Source organism: Chamaea fasciata, unplaced genomic scaffold, assembly GCF_029207755.1.
Source record: "Chamaea fasciata isolate MVZ Bird 193981 ecotype frontalis unplaced genomic scaffold, bChaFas1.0.hap1 SCAF_3, whole genome shotgun sequence".
Taxonomy (NCBI): domain Eukaryota; kingdom Metazoa; phylum Chordata; class Aves; order Passeriformes; family Sylviidae; genus Chamaea; species Chamaea fasciata.
Window position 1 is genome coordinate 65322712 of NW_027094088.1, and position 15442 is coordinate 65338153.

General features: G+C 41.7%; 1 protein-coding gene across 1 annotated transcript in view; it reads right to left on the reverse strand.

Annotated features, from left to right (window-relative positions):
* DCBLD1 (discoidin, CUB and LCCL domain containing 1) overlaps positions 1 to 15442 on the reverse strand; it is a 47279-nt gene that overhangs the window by 5811 nt on the left and 26026 nt on the right. Inside the window, 11 exon segments of the mRNA XM_066179348.1 lie at positions 753 to 802; positions 1806 to 1896; positions 3372 to 3488; positions 3570 to 3717; positions 5282 to 5406; positions 6469 to 6684; positions 7947 to 7987; positions 12034 to 12167; positions 13833 to 13905; positions 14646 to 14697; positions 15261 to 15398. Coding sequence (XP_066035445.1) covers positions 753 to 802; positions 1806 to 1896; positions 3372 to 3488; positions 3570 to 3717; positions 5282 to 5406; positions 6469 to 6684; positions 7947 to 7987; positions 12034 to 12167; positions 13833 to 13905; positions 14646 to 14697; positions 15261 to 15398 — 1185 coding nt within the window.

A 15442-nucleotide genomic window follows, 5' to 3' on the forward strand; every position in this document is an offset into this window, starting at 1 on the left:
TCAGCACCTGCTGAGGGATGAAATTTTGGAGCTGAGCTATTGCAAGAGACTTGTCAAGAGATATATGAAGTGCTTAGTGGTTTGAGTTTTTTATGGAAAGCTGAGTTTCAGAAGGATATTCCTCTACAGAACTGGTTGGCCAGGAAAAACACCCCAACTGCCAAGCTGATGGGAACCCCACTCTAGAAAATGTTATTGACCAAGACAAAGAAAATACTTCATCGGGGGTTTGCAGTCATCTCCTAAAGCAGTGTGCTCAAGCCAATCCCTCAACCAATATGATTCACTGTTGTTAGGCTTTATAAATACAGTTTCAACCAGGGAGGGCAGCGAGAAGAAAATATTAAAGCCATAAAAAATTATTATCCCTTGCTCTCTTAGAGAAAGGCAATCCCCTCCGCTGTGAGGAAAAGAAAGAAAAGCAGCAATTTTGTGCAAAATAGGTATTTTGGAAGTAGGAAGGAAAAGGAGGGCACCTGGGAGCACTCTTACATGCTAACTTATGCACTCTGTATAATAGATCTTTTGTTAATTGCCTTTCTGTCATAGAAACCAAATTATATTGTTTCTCAGGGCACCGTGCTAGGATGACACAAGTGGGACTATCATTTGCTGTTTCCCTTGTATGAAGAGGTGAATTTGAATGAGGAAATGTGAATGCTATTTCAGAAGCATTAAATGATTAGTTGCATAAACCCCTTCCTGCTGGCCCAGTAGACAGGACAGGACAAAGTGCATGATTCTCCACTAACCTGATTTCTGAGTACTGGATAATCCATAGGAAAGTCCTTTGGCTTCTCGCCTGCAAGGAGAGGAAAGGATTTATAAACATCAGCACTAACAGCATTTCAGCTTCATGCTTTAGCTCCAGCAGAGCCTTTTTACTTAGTGGCTGAGGGCAAGGCTTCACTTTGAGCTCCTGGAGGTTGCTGTTTACTAGAACATCAGGCATGCAAATCAGCACTTTGACATTTTCTTTTTCTCCATCTATGTGCAAGTTGTGAGTGCTGGTGTTCAAATTTCTGGGGCTGGCACTCATCAGTTTGATGTGTCTATGTCTATATGTGTCACTCCGGGCTATGTTTGGGTCTGCTCTTCTGAAGTCTTTGGCTACTTTATTGATTTACTGGGAATCCAGGGCAGAGCTGAGTATCACTGGTGATGAAGCAGCATCACCAGAGCATTGCTCACATTTCCAACCCCCAATCTGCTGACAGAAGCATTTCCTGGTTCAACATGCAAGTGCAGGTTCATAGGAATGGGCATCTAGCACAGTTAGCAGTACTTCTTCCAGTCCTTAGTGAGATGAAACAGCTCAGTTTTAGCTGCTTACACCAGTGTATGTGTGTGACTCCACAGAGCTGAGCTCTGCATTCAGCCTGCTAGGTTAAGGGCTTGAACTTAAGGGACTGGGAAGCAGAAACACCAGGAGGGAAATAAAAGAAAATGATACAGGTAAATAGCTCAAATCTTCCCTTCACTGAATTTTTGTTTGGCTTTGGTGCGGAAAGTATCCTGTCTTTGACTGCTTTACACCTCAATGCTTGTGGATATATGTAGGGTGAAGAGAACACCTGGTTATGCACAGTTCTGAGCTGCTTTACCTTCATTTTTTCTCTGACTAGGGGAGGCACACAGTAAGAAATATAATTTACAGAGACAAGTGAATTCTACTTAAAAGAAAGAATGACAAACCAGATCAATTCCCAACTCCCTGGTAAGGAAGCTCTGGAAAGAGGGCATAGAGTTGGGCATGCTAGCTAGGTACCCACAAATGCCTCCTTTGACAAAAACCAGTATCTTACCTGCGTAGGGCTGCACAGATACAAATTGCAGAGAACAAGAACAGGAGCAACACGATGAGGATGGGGACAATTATAGCTGTAAGCTTTAAACCTGCATGAGAAAAAAGAAGGGATAAAAGTTTAAAAGGTGAATTACCCTAAAGCTGGTAATTTTTACTACAGCAAAAGGTAGATAATGTTGCAGGAATGCTTCCTGAAAAGAACATGAAAATGTACAACTGTAAAACTAAAAGACCACTCCTCAGCCATGGCTGGATGCCATGTACCTGTGTGGAACAATGTTGAAACAAAACAGTTGAATATTCTTTCTCAAGAGTTACACTTGACTTGGCATCTATATGCATCCTTACAAGAGCAGTTCTTTCTTATTACACACTAGATGACTCTTAAAGAGCCACTCATGCACATTCTGTTTGCAGTTGCTTATAAATCTGCCAAAGGAGACTGCAATTTTACATGCCAAGTATCTGGCTCACGCTGAACTGGCTGAAACATTTCAGTTAAAATGGTTCAAAGATTTCCATGAGAGAACCTAGGGAAAAACCTGTTTAGCCACTGTTAAATTCTAACACAACATGCTTTAGAGCAGGGATTTGAAAATTAGCAGTGGGGTGGCTCTTGTGTCAGGAGTGTGCTGTTCCTTGTTTCTACAGACACTTGCCAGCTGTGAGATTAAGGCAGTAGAAGTGTCCACGGGGTATTTACAATTCAGCAGATGAAATCTCAGTAGATTTCATTTTCAGTGAACATGGATATGGTTTACTCATGCTGCTGCACAGGTGAACTGAGCTTGCTTGCCTGCTCTTGGCAAGCAATTTCAGATTTTTTTTTCTTCCACTGATTGCTTCTTACAACCAGTTCTTCCACAGAGGTTCTACAACTATCAGCTACCTAATGGGTAGTAGCATTTGGTACAGTGGGTCTGGCAATTCCTGCCTGGCTATGAGCCCACCAAACAGTCAGTATAAGCACCAAAATATTTTTGCTTTTTAAGGTCTAAGAAGTTAGCTCTACAACATTAAAGGATGAAGACTCCAAATTCAGGGAGAATTACACAAATTAAGGTTGTCTGAGCCCCCATGAACACAGGAATTATGGAAGAGTGTTTAATTACACAATCAGGCACTACTCTATACTGCTTTCAGCTGGGAACTCGCTCTGGAAGGAGTCACGGTTGTGTGGAGAGATGATAACACTTTTGTGAGACAAGTACTTCACATACTAAAAAAATTCTAAAATAAAGGATGAGATTGAGGAAGAACTTTCCCAAAAATTGCTCTGAGTGCTCACTGTATTCCCTTGAGCCACCCACCAAGCATGGCAAATCAACCAATATGACAGGGAAACCAAAGCCCAATGTTTAACACATCAAGGAAAATTAAGGCTTTCAATCTCTTTCTGTGCCATAAGACAAAAAGAACTTATTGCTCCTCCCTCTTCTCTCTGCCATTAATAAATTCTGAAGGGAAAATAAAAGTTTTGATTTGTGAGGAAGTTTAAAGTTCACTCAGACTGGGCTGAAGGCATGATGCATCCTAGAGAAAATGCAGCACTAGAGAGTGTTACCCAAGTTAGTTTCTTCGGAGGGGATGGGCTCTGTAACAGTCCTGTCTTCTTTTCCAAGGGACGTTTCTGTGCTCTGACTCGGTTTCTGCCACATGGAATGCGTAAACGAACTGTTAGCTGTAAGAGAGAACAGGGGCATCAGCGGCACTGGGGCAGCACAGTGGGCTTTAGAGGCCCCATGCGCCGCTGACTCCATACCTGGCATTATTCGACAGCCCATCAGCTCCAGCTTCAGTGCTATTCTTTGGTTCCACGTCTGAGGGATGATCCGCACGTAGCGGGCCACTATTGGAGGGATGAAGTTGTTGCGCACTATGTCAGCAGAGTTGGAGTTGCCTTGGAACACCTGCAATGAAAGGTGCACACATGGTTTGCCCTGCTCTAAAAGTCTCTTTCTTCAAAGTGCTCCTGACATCCAACTTCAAAGATTTTCATCCTAAGACTAACACGTTGATAACCTGGGATTCAGCCACAAGATTTTAGGAACTGAGAGTTCTAGAAAGAAATAATCTTTTTAGTTGTGCCAGATGATCACATTTTTCTGTTAGCTTCGAGGAGAAAGATTATCACCGTTTCAATACTGTGTAATTTCCAGTTAATGTATGCTGGTATAATGCTATCATTTTTTTTTTTTTTTTAAGAGCACTGCATCACCCTTTCTTAGAAAAAGGGGATAGAAACATAAAACCAAAAAAACAGAGGTGAACCATTTTTAGACATTTTAGTAAAATGGTCTGTTTTCTATATCAAGCTTGAAGAATTACTATTAACTACACAGTTGTTACTGCACTTATACAGTATTTCCCAGAATCAGCTCAGCCCCTTGTGCAGAACACAGAACACTAATACTGTCCTTGCAATATTAGTTCTTGGAGATGCTTCAGCATGAGCTAGGGAAACTTAAAAGCCTGATGAGATAGAAAAGTGAGCTCAGCATATCTTAGCTAAAATGCCAGGCCACATGAGGCTCTGATAGGACAGGTTCTGTCATGCACCTTAGCTGAAACTAAGATCATATATAATACTTTCAAGGCATATTTGTATATAACAAGTCACTGTGGGAAACTGCAAGGCTGCACATTTAAAATGTGCTAGCCTTTGCAGTTCACCCACTACTAGGCTGATTTGTCACTCTTAGGGCCAGCATCGCCTCAGTTTAACATTTATAAAAATATTAACCCCATTAATGTTGAGCAGTGAAATTCCTTGCCATGAAAGCTGAGAAAATCAGAGCTAGCAGGAAATCTCTCTTCAGCTCTGCCAAGTTTTCAAAAACTGCCATCAGGCCTGAGGACCAGACAGAGCCTTCTCCTGAGGCAAGCTGAGATCCCTCAGGAATGACGAATGGAGGTCTGACTTTGAACACTGTAGGGACAGGGAGGAAGGCTTTTGGGATTTCTTTTGTTTGAAAGGAAACATGAGGTTTTCAGGAGAAACGTTTTCAGACAAACTCCACCAGCAGCTCTGCCCTTCCCCCGAGGGGTTGTTTCATTTGGCAAGGGGAGGTGGATCGACCATCCTGACACATTTGGAGCTGATGCTCAGCTTTGCTGGTGCCATACCAACAGCATCCCTGGCACAGGCAAACACTGAGCTGAGGTGAGTACTAGTCTACTTGCCCCAACAGCTGCTGTACAGCTCCAATTACACAGCTTTTTAAAAAGAAGGGTGCAGACATACACATGCCTCCCTATGTGTGTCCCACAGCTTCACCAATCCCTGGATAACTTCCTTGTTTCGACAAGCTCACTATCTACTCTGTAGCCATAAATTACCCTGGCGAAGACAGCCCAAGTCTAGACAAGTTTGAAACTCCTAATCTTTCTTGACAGTGAAAGTCTGCCCTTCAATGTCAAGACAGCATACGTATGACTGTTTTGTGTTTTCCTACCCTTCCCACTTTCCCTTACCTTTTCTTCATTGCTCAGAATCCCTTTGTAAGTTCTCCATTTTGAGTTGTTATTTTTATAGTTCATTGTAAATGTCTTCACATAAAAGTTGAAATTCATGGATCCAGAACCAGTGGTCTTAATCCCTTTTAAGAAAATGCAAGAAACATTTTCATTTGCCAAGTGCTTGTTTTAAGGGAACATTTTCAAATGCAAACACAGAAGCCAAAACAATTTGGAAAACTTGGTCCTCAAGGTGCTAGTTTATTTCTCAAACTGTTGAAATTGAGTTTAAAAGTTGGGTGAAGAATGCAAATCTGTTTTAAAATGTGATCTTAGAGCAATGGATATTTTTTACAGAGCATAAAGGGCTGGGGGAGAAGGGTCAGTTCAGCCTTGAGGAGAGATGACTGAGGGAACCTCATCAATGTCCATCAGTGTCTAAAGGGCATTGCCAAGAGGATGTTTCCAGGCTCTGCTGGGTGGTGCCATGCAACAGGACAAGAGGCAGTGGGCAGAAACTGATGCACAGGAACTTCCACCTGAACATGAAGAAGAACTTCTTTACTGTGCAGGTGGAAGTACTAGAACAGGTTGCCCAAAGTTGTTGTGGAGTCTCCCTCACTGGAGATATCCAAGAACTGCCTGGACACAATCCTGTGCTGTGTGCTCTAGGATCACCCTGCTTGAGGTTGGACCACATGACCCACTGTGGTGCCTTCCAATTTTACTCATTCTGTAGTTCTGTGACTCCAAAATGAAAACTGCCTTTTGATATTATGGTCTGTGTTGGCCATCTTTACATCTTTAGCAGCAACTGGAATTTACATCTTTACAACTAAACCAGGAGGTGGAAACAGGAAATTCTTTCATCTAGGCCTTGTTTCAAAGGTTGTGACTTTCATGTTTCTTATTGTTTCCAGATCATCCACCCAGACTCTACTGCTGCCTGTGTAAGTATTTTGTTCTGTCAGCATGTTTACAGGTCAGATATGCATGACAGTTGAGTTCAATCCTGTATCCCTGTAGGAAGACCAGTCTAGTAAACAGCCATGATGTTTTAAATAGGAAAATAGTATTCCTGAATGAGAACATTTCACTACATGTAACAAAAGAAATGTTGCATTAGTGCACTATCAGCTTTTCAGCTGCATTCAGCTTTTTCTCTAGCTGAAACACCCATTTCTGATAACCAGAGAGGGACATACCTGTTATTCTCTTCTTCTCTCCTAGGTCTATCTCCAGCCATTCACGGTTGTTGCTGTGGTTAGAGGCCCAAGACCATCCTGGGACTTGCAGCCAAGCCTTGTCTGGGGACCACACGACTAGTTGCCCAAACTCATTGGTCTCCTCCCAGTAGGAAGATGCAGTAACCTGGCTCTTGGAGAGGAATCCCTCTTCCAGACTGAGAGATTTGTTGCAGCCTAGGAGTCCCCACACAGACAGGCAGGAGGAGTTATTTTGCATTTTCACAGGATATTTTTATATTAGGCTAGCAACATTTGAAGACCACCCACAACAGCAAAGTCAGACGTTGCTGAATCTAGTGCTAGCCTGATGCTCTCCATTAGCTGTGGTGTTTACCAGTCAATTTGTAGCGTATGATCCAGTACCAGAGTGCTGCAGTCCCAATCCTTTACCAGTCTAACTCCTACATACATGACACCTTCTGACTACATCTGCTATTTTTGCCATTTAGTTTTTTAATCTCTGCACTTTTGTCTCATTCCTGTGAAGACATCTTTTATTTTTAAATTTTTCCTTCTGAAACATAATATTTATGTTTTGAGATTGGCATTAACTAATTCTGCTGTACAAAACGTTTCGCAGATGAAGGCACTGTACTGAGAGGAATACTTTACTGTAAATATTTCATGATTCCCACCTGCAATTAGGGCTAGGAAAGTTACTCATTAGAGAAGCTCCTTGATACTACTGCCAAGATGTGAGATTATGAAGATAATATCTCTGAGTAAGTACTACAAACTCCACCAAAGAACCCACAAAGTCTCTGCACATCAAGGTTCTTCAGAGAAAACAGGCCAGTGGAATATGGTTCAATGAAGTTAAAAATAATTCCTTGGCAGATTCAAAGGCCTATACATGCTCTACAGTTTTCAGCAGAATAGTAAATGATTTTATCTCAAATGAGCGAAATATAATTCAAATGAATGAATGGGAACTTTTCCCCCTCTTTGCTGTGTTTTATGCAAACGAACGGCTTGACAGATTAAAAAAGGGTTTTGCATCTTGGAAAGCCATAAACAAAAACTCTTTCTGTATCAGTGCAATATAAATATATTTTCATTTCTCCTATGTTTTCTTTCTCTGCTTGTATGATGAAGATGGAAATTACAAATGTCTGAAGAAAAACTGCTTTCATTTTCTGTGGCCTAAAGTACATAGAAATGGGATTATCTGATTGTCATTTTTCATATGCTGGCAGCAGAAATGTAACAGCAGAATACTATTTCTGTTTCTCATCTCTGTGCGTATGACCACACATATTCTGTGTTTTTTCTCTAGCTCACTTCCCATCCCTTCAATTTTTTTATTCACTTGCCAATTTTAAAAAACTGCTGTTCCAAAATATCCTTCCTAGACAGAGCCTGACATTCTCCTGATTATTTTTTAAAACTTTTACAGAAAATATTTGAATAGCTAAAAACAAAGCAATTATTCTTACCATTTGAAGTAAATGTAAACCGCTTATCTGATAGAGAACCACTGTAAGAAAAGAAAAAGGTAATTCAGCCTTTCATGGGTTGGTCACAAGAGTGCTGAGACAGAGCTTCAGAATCACTGTTTATCCAGTAAAGTATCTCTGGCCAGACAGCCACTTTCTCTGCTGGCTGGATACTGACCCCACTAAGAGCACACAGTCTCTTACTGTGACTGAATTCAGGTAATTTTTTAATGGTTTTGAGCATTTTTTAAAGCTTTAAAGTGACTTCCCATAGCATTACCCTGTTACTCCTGCTGCTTGTGAAAAAGTTACACTTGATGGAGATTAAACCACACCAGCTCTGGCCATTCCTACTTGGGCTACAGGTGTGTCATAGGATGAAAATGGGATGAAAACTATTCGTTTTAATCTGGGTGGGAATCAGTTCTGTTATAACCACGGCCAACATCTCCCATCAGGAATGGTTCTTTATGCTCCATTAACCACATCTATGGCTCCCTTTTTCTTCCTCCTTCTGACATGGACTGTTTTGCTTCAGGGGAAAAGCCATGTCTTGGGCCACCCCACACAGCCTTACACAATTCAGGACAAGATAAAATCACCACTCTAAGGGAAAGCTGAGTTTTCTTTGGCCTCTCAGGGAGCCGCTTTCAAACTCCCAAGGAGATACCCCTGAGGTTTCATTCCAGAAGCAATGACTCCAACTGGCTGCCTAATAAAAGCCAAGGTTTTAACATGAAATTAGTTTGGATTTCTTGAAAATCTGCCCCCTCCACTGTCACTTCAATTAGCTGCATGCATCACTGGCCCCATTTGAAAAGCCTTGGCCAGCGTGACTAAGCAATAAAACAACTTCTGCACTAAGCATGGAGACTGTTCCCTTTCAGGCTGCCCTTTCTTTGTTTTTGGCCAGGAAAATTTCCCCCAACGTACTGTCTGCAGCCTTACCACGGTGTGCAGGGCTATATGTTTTGAGAGCACTGCAAATGGGGAATAGGAAAGTAGTCCCATGTCAAGGCCAATAAAAACACTGCCTTTTTTTGTCACAGAGAGAAAACTAATGACTACAGGCAAACTAAGCCCTTCAGAGCTCTGGGTGGGAGCTGATTTATTTGGGCATGTAGGCAGCTGAGTAGCTAGAAGGGGAAACACAAGCCCTCCCTCCCACATCTTCCCCACAGGCAATCCTCAGGGGCGATCAGATGCACTCTGCTCACTTCAAACCAGTTTGACATCACAGCCAAAACAGTTTTTGATTTTTAGTGAATGAAAAGCAATTAATTTCAAGAGAAAAAAAGAAAATAAATACCTATGTAATCAGTAAAACCTACCCCAAAGAGCAACCACAGTGCTCCTTGAATACTTATAACGAAAAAAGTCAACCAGAACCCTTTCAAATAGAGGGCTGCAAATTTAGCAAAAAGAGGAGGTTAGCATTTCTAAGGCCTACAAAGCTATAAAATCAAGCTGATAAATTTCCACTGTAATTCACTAAAGAGAACAAGCCAATTCAATAAGTGGTAATTCATCAGTTTCCTAATGTGACTGCTGGAATTTGTCACACAGGTTCCACCTTGTCCTTTAAGGGAGGGTATTGCCCCATGCTCCTCATTTGCTTAACAACCTTCAGGATCCTGTCTTTTATACTTTTTTTCCAGAGCTGGTCTCGCACAAGCTTTTCCTAAGCAGTGCAGGTTAACACTGAATCTCATCTTTCACTGTTGACAAGCAGTCTCTTGCATTTTCAAACGCAAATGATTCCAAGTGTGCAGATGTATAGCCACAGGCCAGGCCATATTAAAACACCTTGTGTATTTGAATTTCAGTTCAGTTATCAGAACTGCCCAATAAATCCAGCCACTTGGTCTTCATTACAGCATCTGGGGGTGCAGGTCTGCACATGGATCACGGGAAGTGAAAACCTCACAGACGCTGGAGCGTAACAAACACACTGAGAAGTGAAATGAGGAGGCCAAGGTCAGCTCTTGCAGGGTGGTGGGTGAGACATAACTCCACGTTAACAACACAGATACTTAACAGCTCGATGCGCTCCAGCAGCAGTTTTTGATGAGGTCAATTTCGGCTAAAGTTGCTAAATAATTTAAACCTTTAATACTGAAATCCACTATAAATGAGATTTTAAAAGCTTGAGCAACCTCTTATTTAAGGGCATCTAAAAAGCTCTTAAGGCACTGCTGCTCAAGCACCAATTTTTTCTTGTGGGCATTGGCTCATCTGCAGGATTTTCCTTCAGCATGTAGGTACTGCAGAACAGAGAAGCCATGCAGCTTTGTAGATACCTCTTATAAAAGACTTTTTAAAGCACAAAATGCATTGGTTCGTTTTCCTAATAAAGAGGCCTACTGTTTCTAGGAGTAATTTTTCATGTTTTGAAATAAAAGCATTTCCCTACATACTCCAACTTCCCTCTCCTGGGCTCACACCAACAGTTCAACTGTTCTAGAGATGACTGTCCCAGCTGCCAGGTGTGGCAGACACATCCTAGGAAGCACTGTGCTGACACTCCCATTTTTATCAAACTCTGTGCCATCTAGTTTGCAGGCATACAGCCCAGTGTGAGCTTGCGGCTTCCTGAGTAACCTGTAGGAAGCTGGGGTTGTCTCCTAGAGGCAATTCTGTCCCTTGGAGATATGCATCATGCTCGAGGAGTGCCTCTATCCGCCCCTGTAGGCAGGAGAGCTACAGGGGCTCTGCTCCTCCTCAGGGTGCTCTTTCAGGGGCCTCACATTAAATGGGCTAAACCCCCCAGCACATGTACACTTGCAGTCTTATACACTTCATTCTTTGCCCACTGGCTCTTGTACTGGGAAAAAAAAATACAAATGGGAATCACAGCTCCCTTTCATTATAAAATTTTATGTGCTACTGTCCGAGTTACTCCACTAGGATTATCAAAGGTCACAAGCATACCAATGTATGTGAATATTCTGTAACATCTTTAGATAATGTACAAAATATTTAATTTAGAGTTTCGCTAAGCTGGCACAAGTGATGGAAAGAATTTGTATTATTTGTTTTATGGAGGGGCTTGGTGCCTGATCAGAGTTCTCAGTCCTGCTTTGCTTGAGACAAGCTTATATTAATTTTCTTTGGCAACTAACTTTCAAGAAAAATAGAAAATATTTAGGCTGTACAGTTCTTTGGTTATGATCTACATACTACCCAGCTTTGTATACTCCAGTGCCATTGTATATAAAATATTTCAGTCTGTGCTGAAGTTTAAGCACAACAACAGAGCACATGAATGCCTTTTTTTAATGAATGAAACCATAATTGTAAAATTGTCAGGAGGGTGTGAGAAATCACGGAGAAAACAGGAAAATACTATAAAAAAGACATATTGCCTTAGCTCTCATAGGCTATGGGATGGAAATTTCCCTTCTTAAAAAAGGGGGGGAAAAAAGGCCTCATGTATAATCCAGATAACATTTGAAAATAAAAAACTATAAACCAACAGGAATGACAGAAGCATTTGCTGGAAGGTCTTACTGTGCTGGATAGAGATTAGAGGATTTATTTCTACTTCAACAGCAGTACAATTAAAAGTCAGAAGATAAGCAGTAAATATAGCACCCTTGCTATAAATATTCTAAAAAAGAAAAGAACTCTGAACATGTCAAAAGTACAATGTTTAAGAAGTTGTTCATTAAATCCCCTATGGCTCAATGGCACTTGTTATTTACTCATTTTTTCTAGCTTTTTTTAAACTTCAACATGAATTTATCATGATTTATTTGCACATCGATTAAAGCTGTTTGTTGCAGAACATCGTACTCTCAGGTATCTGCTAACAGAGTGTTTTCCAAATATGTTTTGGAAGGAACAGAAGAGAAAAGAAAAAGAAAATACCACCCTGCATGGTATAGAGCCGCTGAAAACCTGGAACCTCCTCCTATCTCCATTGCCAACACCATTTTAATAAAGCCCTAGAAACAGGCCTGACACCTTTTCCTCCCCAGAAGGGTGTCCCCTCCTGCTTGTGACGCTGGTGGGCAGTGCCCTGTGCCCGGGCTGTGCCCTGGAACCAGCCCCACGTGCCCAGTGCCAGCCCCACCCCGGTACTCACTCGAGCGAGGGGACACCGTTGGCCACCGCGCCCTGGTAGCGGCTGATGCCCTTGTGCTGGGTGACGCTGATCTGCCCGCCCAGCTCGTCTGCCACCACGCCAGCATGGATCGCAGCTTTGCACAGCAGGGACGTCTGAAAGGCAGGAGCCAAGGCTCAGGAAATCCGTCTGACAAACCACTAATGCCTTCCCTTCCCAGTATCCAGGTGTTACAGCTCATAACATCCAGCAAAAGCTCCAGAGGAATAACAGGCAGGGGAGGGAGAAGAAGCAGTAATCTTTGAAAAATATACATCTCCCAAAGTGATTTTTCTTTTCAAATGAAAAAAACAAATAATCTGCTTCTGAGAAGCTGCTGTAAGATTGTCACTCCTCAGGAATAAAAAAAAAAAGTCAAAGGCAAGGCAACACTTCCTTGGGAAGATAAATCAATAATTCCTTGGTGTTCTTGCCTGAAAGCAGACCTATCTATTACTGCACCTTAGGATTTGAGTCATGCTGTACATTAGGGGATTTGGCTATGTGTTGAGTAGCTGCTGCTGGGTTTTAAGTGCAGCCCATTTCCAAGTATCTTGGGTGGGATAGTGCTGAAAAATAGAGGCAGAACAACTCTTGTGCACACTAGGTGGCAATAACAGGGCTAGGGCAAAGCAGGAAAGGGACAGGGAAAGGTACAAAGGAGACTTTCCTAGGGGCTGCAGGCAGAGGTTGGTCAGGTTCATACTGTCCCAGTTTGGGCTGTGCTACTTGACAAGCTGGAGTGCTGGCCTAGCCCCTACAGGGAGGGGTGGGGAGAGTGGCGGCACAAAGGCAGCACATCTCCAGGGGAGCCCTGCAGGCTCTTCCCATCAGAAAATCCTTCTTAATGGTGGAAGGAAAATTTCTTTTGCAAATTCCTCAGTGCAGATAAAATCTGCATGAGGTCATGCCATATGCTGCTTTTCTGCCCTAATCATTGGAACCAAGGGTAGAATAACTCCAGCTAATGAGAATGTAACGTGGCATTTCTTTGTTTCTTCAGCTCTGCCACTTCCCAGGCTGGAGCCAGCATGCTTGAATAACTGGATGAACAGGTTAAACGTGAGCCCTGACTTTTTGGAAACTCATTGACTGTGATAGGGTGGGATTTTTCTTCAGTGGTATAATTAGGCTTACTCCTCTGTGAGAGCGGTAAAGATTTCATAGACACGACAGGAGAAAAGTCCAGGGCGAGCGGCACAGAGAGGGCAGTGCTCTGAGTGATATGAATAGTGGATAAATGCAACCACTTCAACTTTTTCAGTTTAAAGAACAAGAATTTAAAACAACCCAGAGGGATGGTAGTTACCAGTGGGATGTGGTTAGGCAGTTTATAATACTTACTTCATCTCAGAGCATATGCTAGGACACTGGAGGTATAATCTTAAAGAAAATCCACGTGTTACTGAAATGTATGTTTTTCACATGTGGACACCACACAAGTAAAAGCTAAAATCATAGAAATATTTCATACATGGATGAGCACTGCCTCAAGAAGGACAAACACTGGCAGGCTTTTTCCAGAAAGCTAGAAACTACAAGTCAGTATGTATATTTAACAATCAGTGGACTTTGTTCTCACACAATTGATTTGTCTGTTTGAAAAATGTCTCTGTGTGCTTATATACTGATAACTTACTTATATACTGATAATAAAAGGTATAGCAAAACAGCCCAGAAGAATTACTAACAAAAGTCAAGCAGCAAAAGTTGAAGCCAAGTTGTTCTATTCTTGTTTCTTTGGTCTTTATAAATTTCCCCCCATTATCCTGTGTACTTACATCTCTGTATCCTTCTTCAATATTTCCAGAAATGTCACCTGCTATGTCTCTGCAGCCAGCAGGACAGTATTTGCTGTAGTGAGAAGAAGAAAGGCTTGTTTAAGGCATGAACTGTACTGACAGTACACACAAACAAACTCCTATAAATAAATGCTCTCAAACCAATAAATATTTTAGCAGTAATTTCTGGCTGATGCTCTGTTAGTGAGTCTAGGAGCTAAGTAAATGGGCCCTTGAGTTCATAGGTGGACTGAACACAGTAGCACACAAAGAACCAGAAAAGCAGTTTAGCAAGGGCATTTATTTCTGTTTAATTCTCTTGTTCTAGAAATGCTACCACACAAGTTTTCAGACTAAGATAAGAAGCCTATATGCACATCCAGACAGCAGCCAGAAGAGCACAATTTATTACCATTTCAAACCCATCACAAAGTTCAAGGAACCGAGAAATTATAGCTTGTCCTCAGATAATCTTGTATCAGCTGGGACGTGATCTGCTCCCAGAGGAAGCACTGGAATTTGAGGCTACTTTGAATTTCAAAGTGGAAACTCTTTTTGCATATACCATGTATATGTATGCACTTAATGAGAATTGCTGAAAGCTCTGCAGCTCCATTCCATCATTTTTCTGGGCCACAGTCATCCACTCTGCACTATTGCTTCTCACAGCCAGGCGTTAGACCATTACAGCACTGGAGCTCAAAAAAAATCACTTCTCCAGAAAACCAAGACTGACTAACATTTTCTAACAACTGAATCAGTTGACAGATACTGTAAAGCAAGCCAGAATGCAGAGCTGCAAGCCCTCTTTACCTGAATTCAGCCTTTGTGTAGTGGTTTGCTCGTTCCAAACAGGTGATTAGATCTGTGAAAAGTTTACAAATGTCAATTCCCATTGTAGGATATAAAAATACAGGTAAATATTTGCCAGAACATGAAATTACATTTAAAGACCTCTCTGTATAATACTTAAGCGATTTTATTAGACTGGATGCAACAGCTATGGTTTTCTTTCATTCCTTTCAACTCCCTCTTCTACTCTTCTTATGCTTTATACTCTTCAAAGTTGAACAGACCTCTAGAACTCTAAATGTGGGAATGAAAACTTTAATCCCTCCTACCCCTCCATTCTATCACAGTGTGATGGATGCTGGAGCTCAAAACACAGCAGTTTCAATGAGAAGGCACTGTTTTCCTCTCCATTGGCCCTGTATTGCAAATGGTCTAGTAAGGATTTCAGCAGCTATTATATCTGGTTAATGTTACAACTGTTCCTTGCACACATGCTATTAAAAATACCATGGCTCATGCTAATCTGGAAATATTTAGGAATAAACATTTAGGCTAAAGCTCTATGTGTGTAGAGATGATAATTAAATAGGGGGAACTATGCCACTAATCTTCTACTGCTTTTGGATATCACCTTACCTGGATGATCACTGCTGGCATAGGACAACAGAAAGCCTCGTCCTGACACGTGGGATCCACTCTCAAAGTGAATAGTTGCTTCATTGCTATCTAGAATGATTTCTTTGGGGACAGGCATCACATTACCACAGTATGGCCCTACAGAACAAAGAAGATTTCAAAAGTTTAGATGACGTAATTAG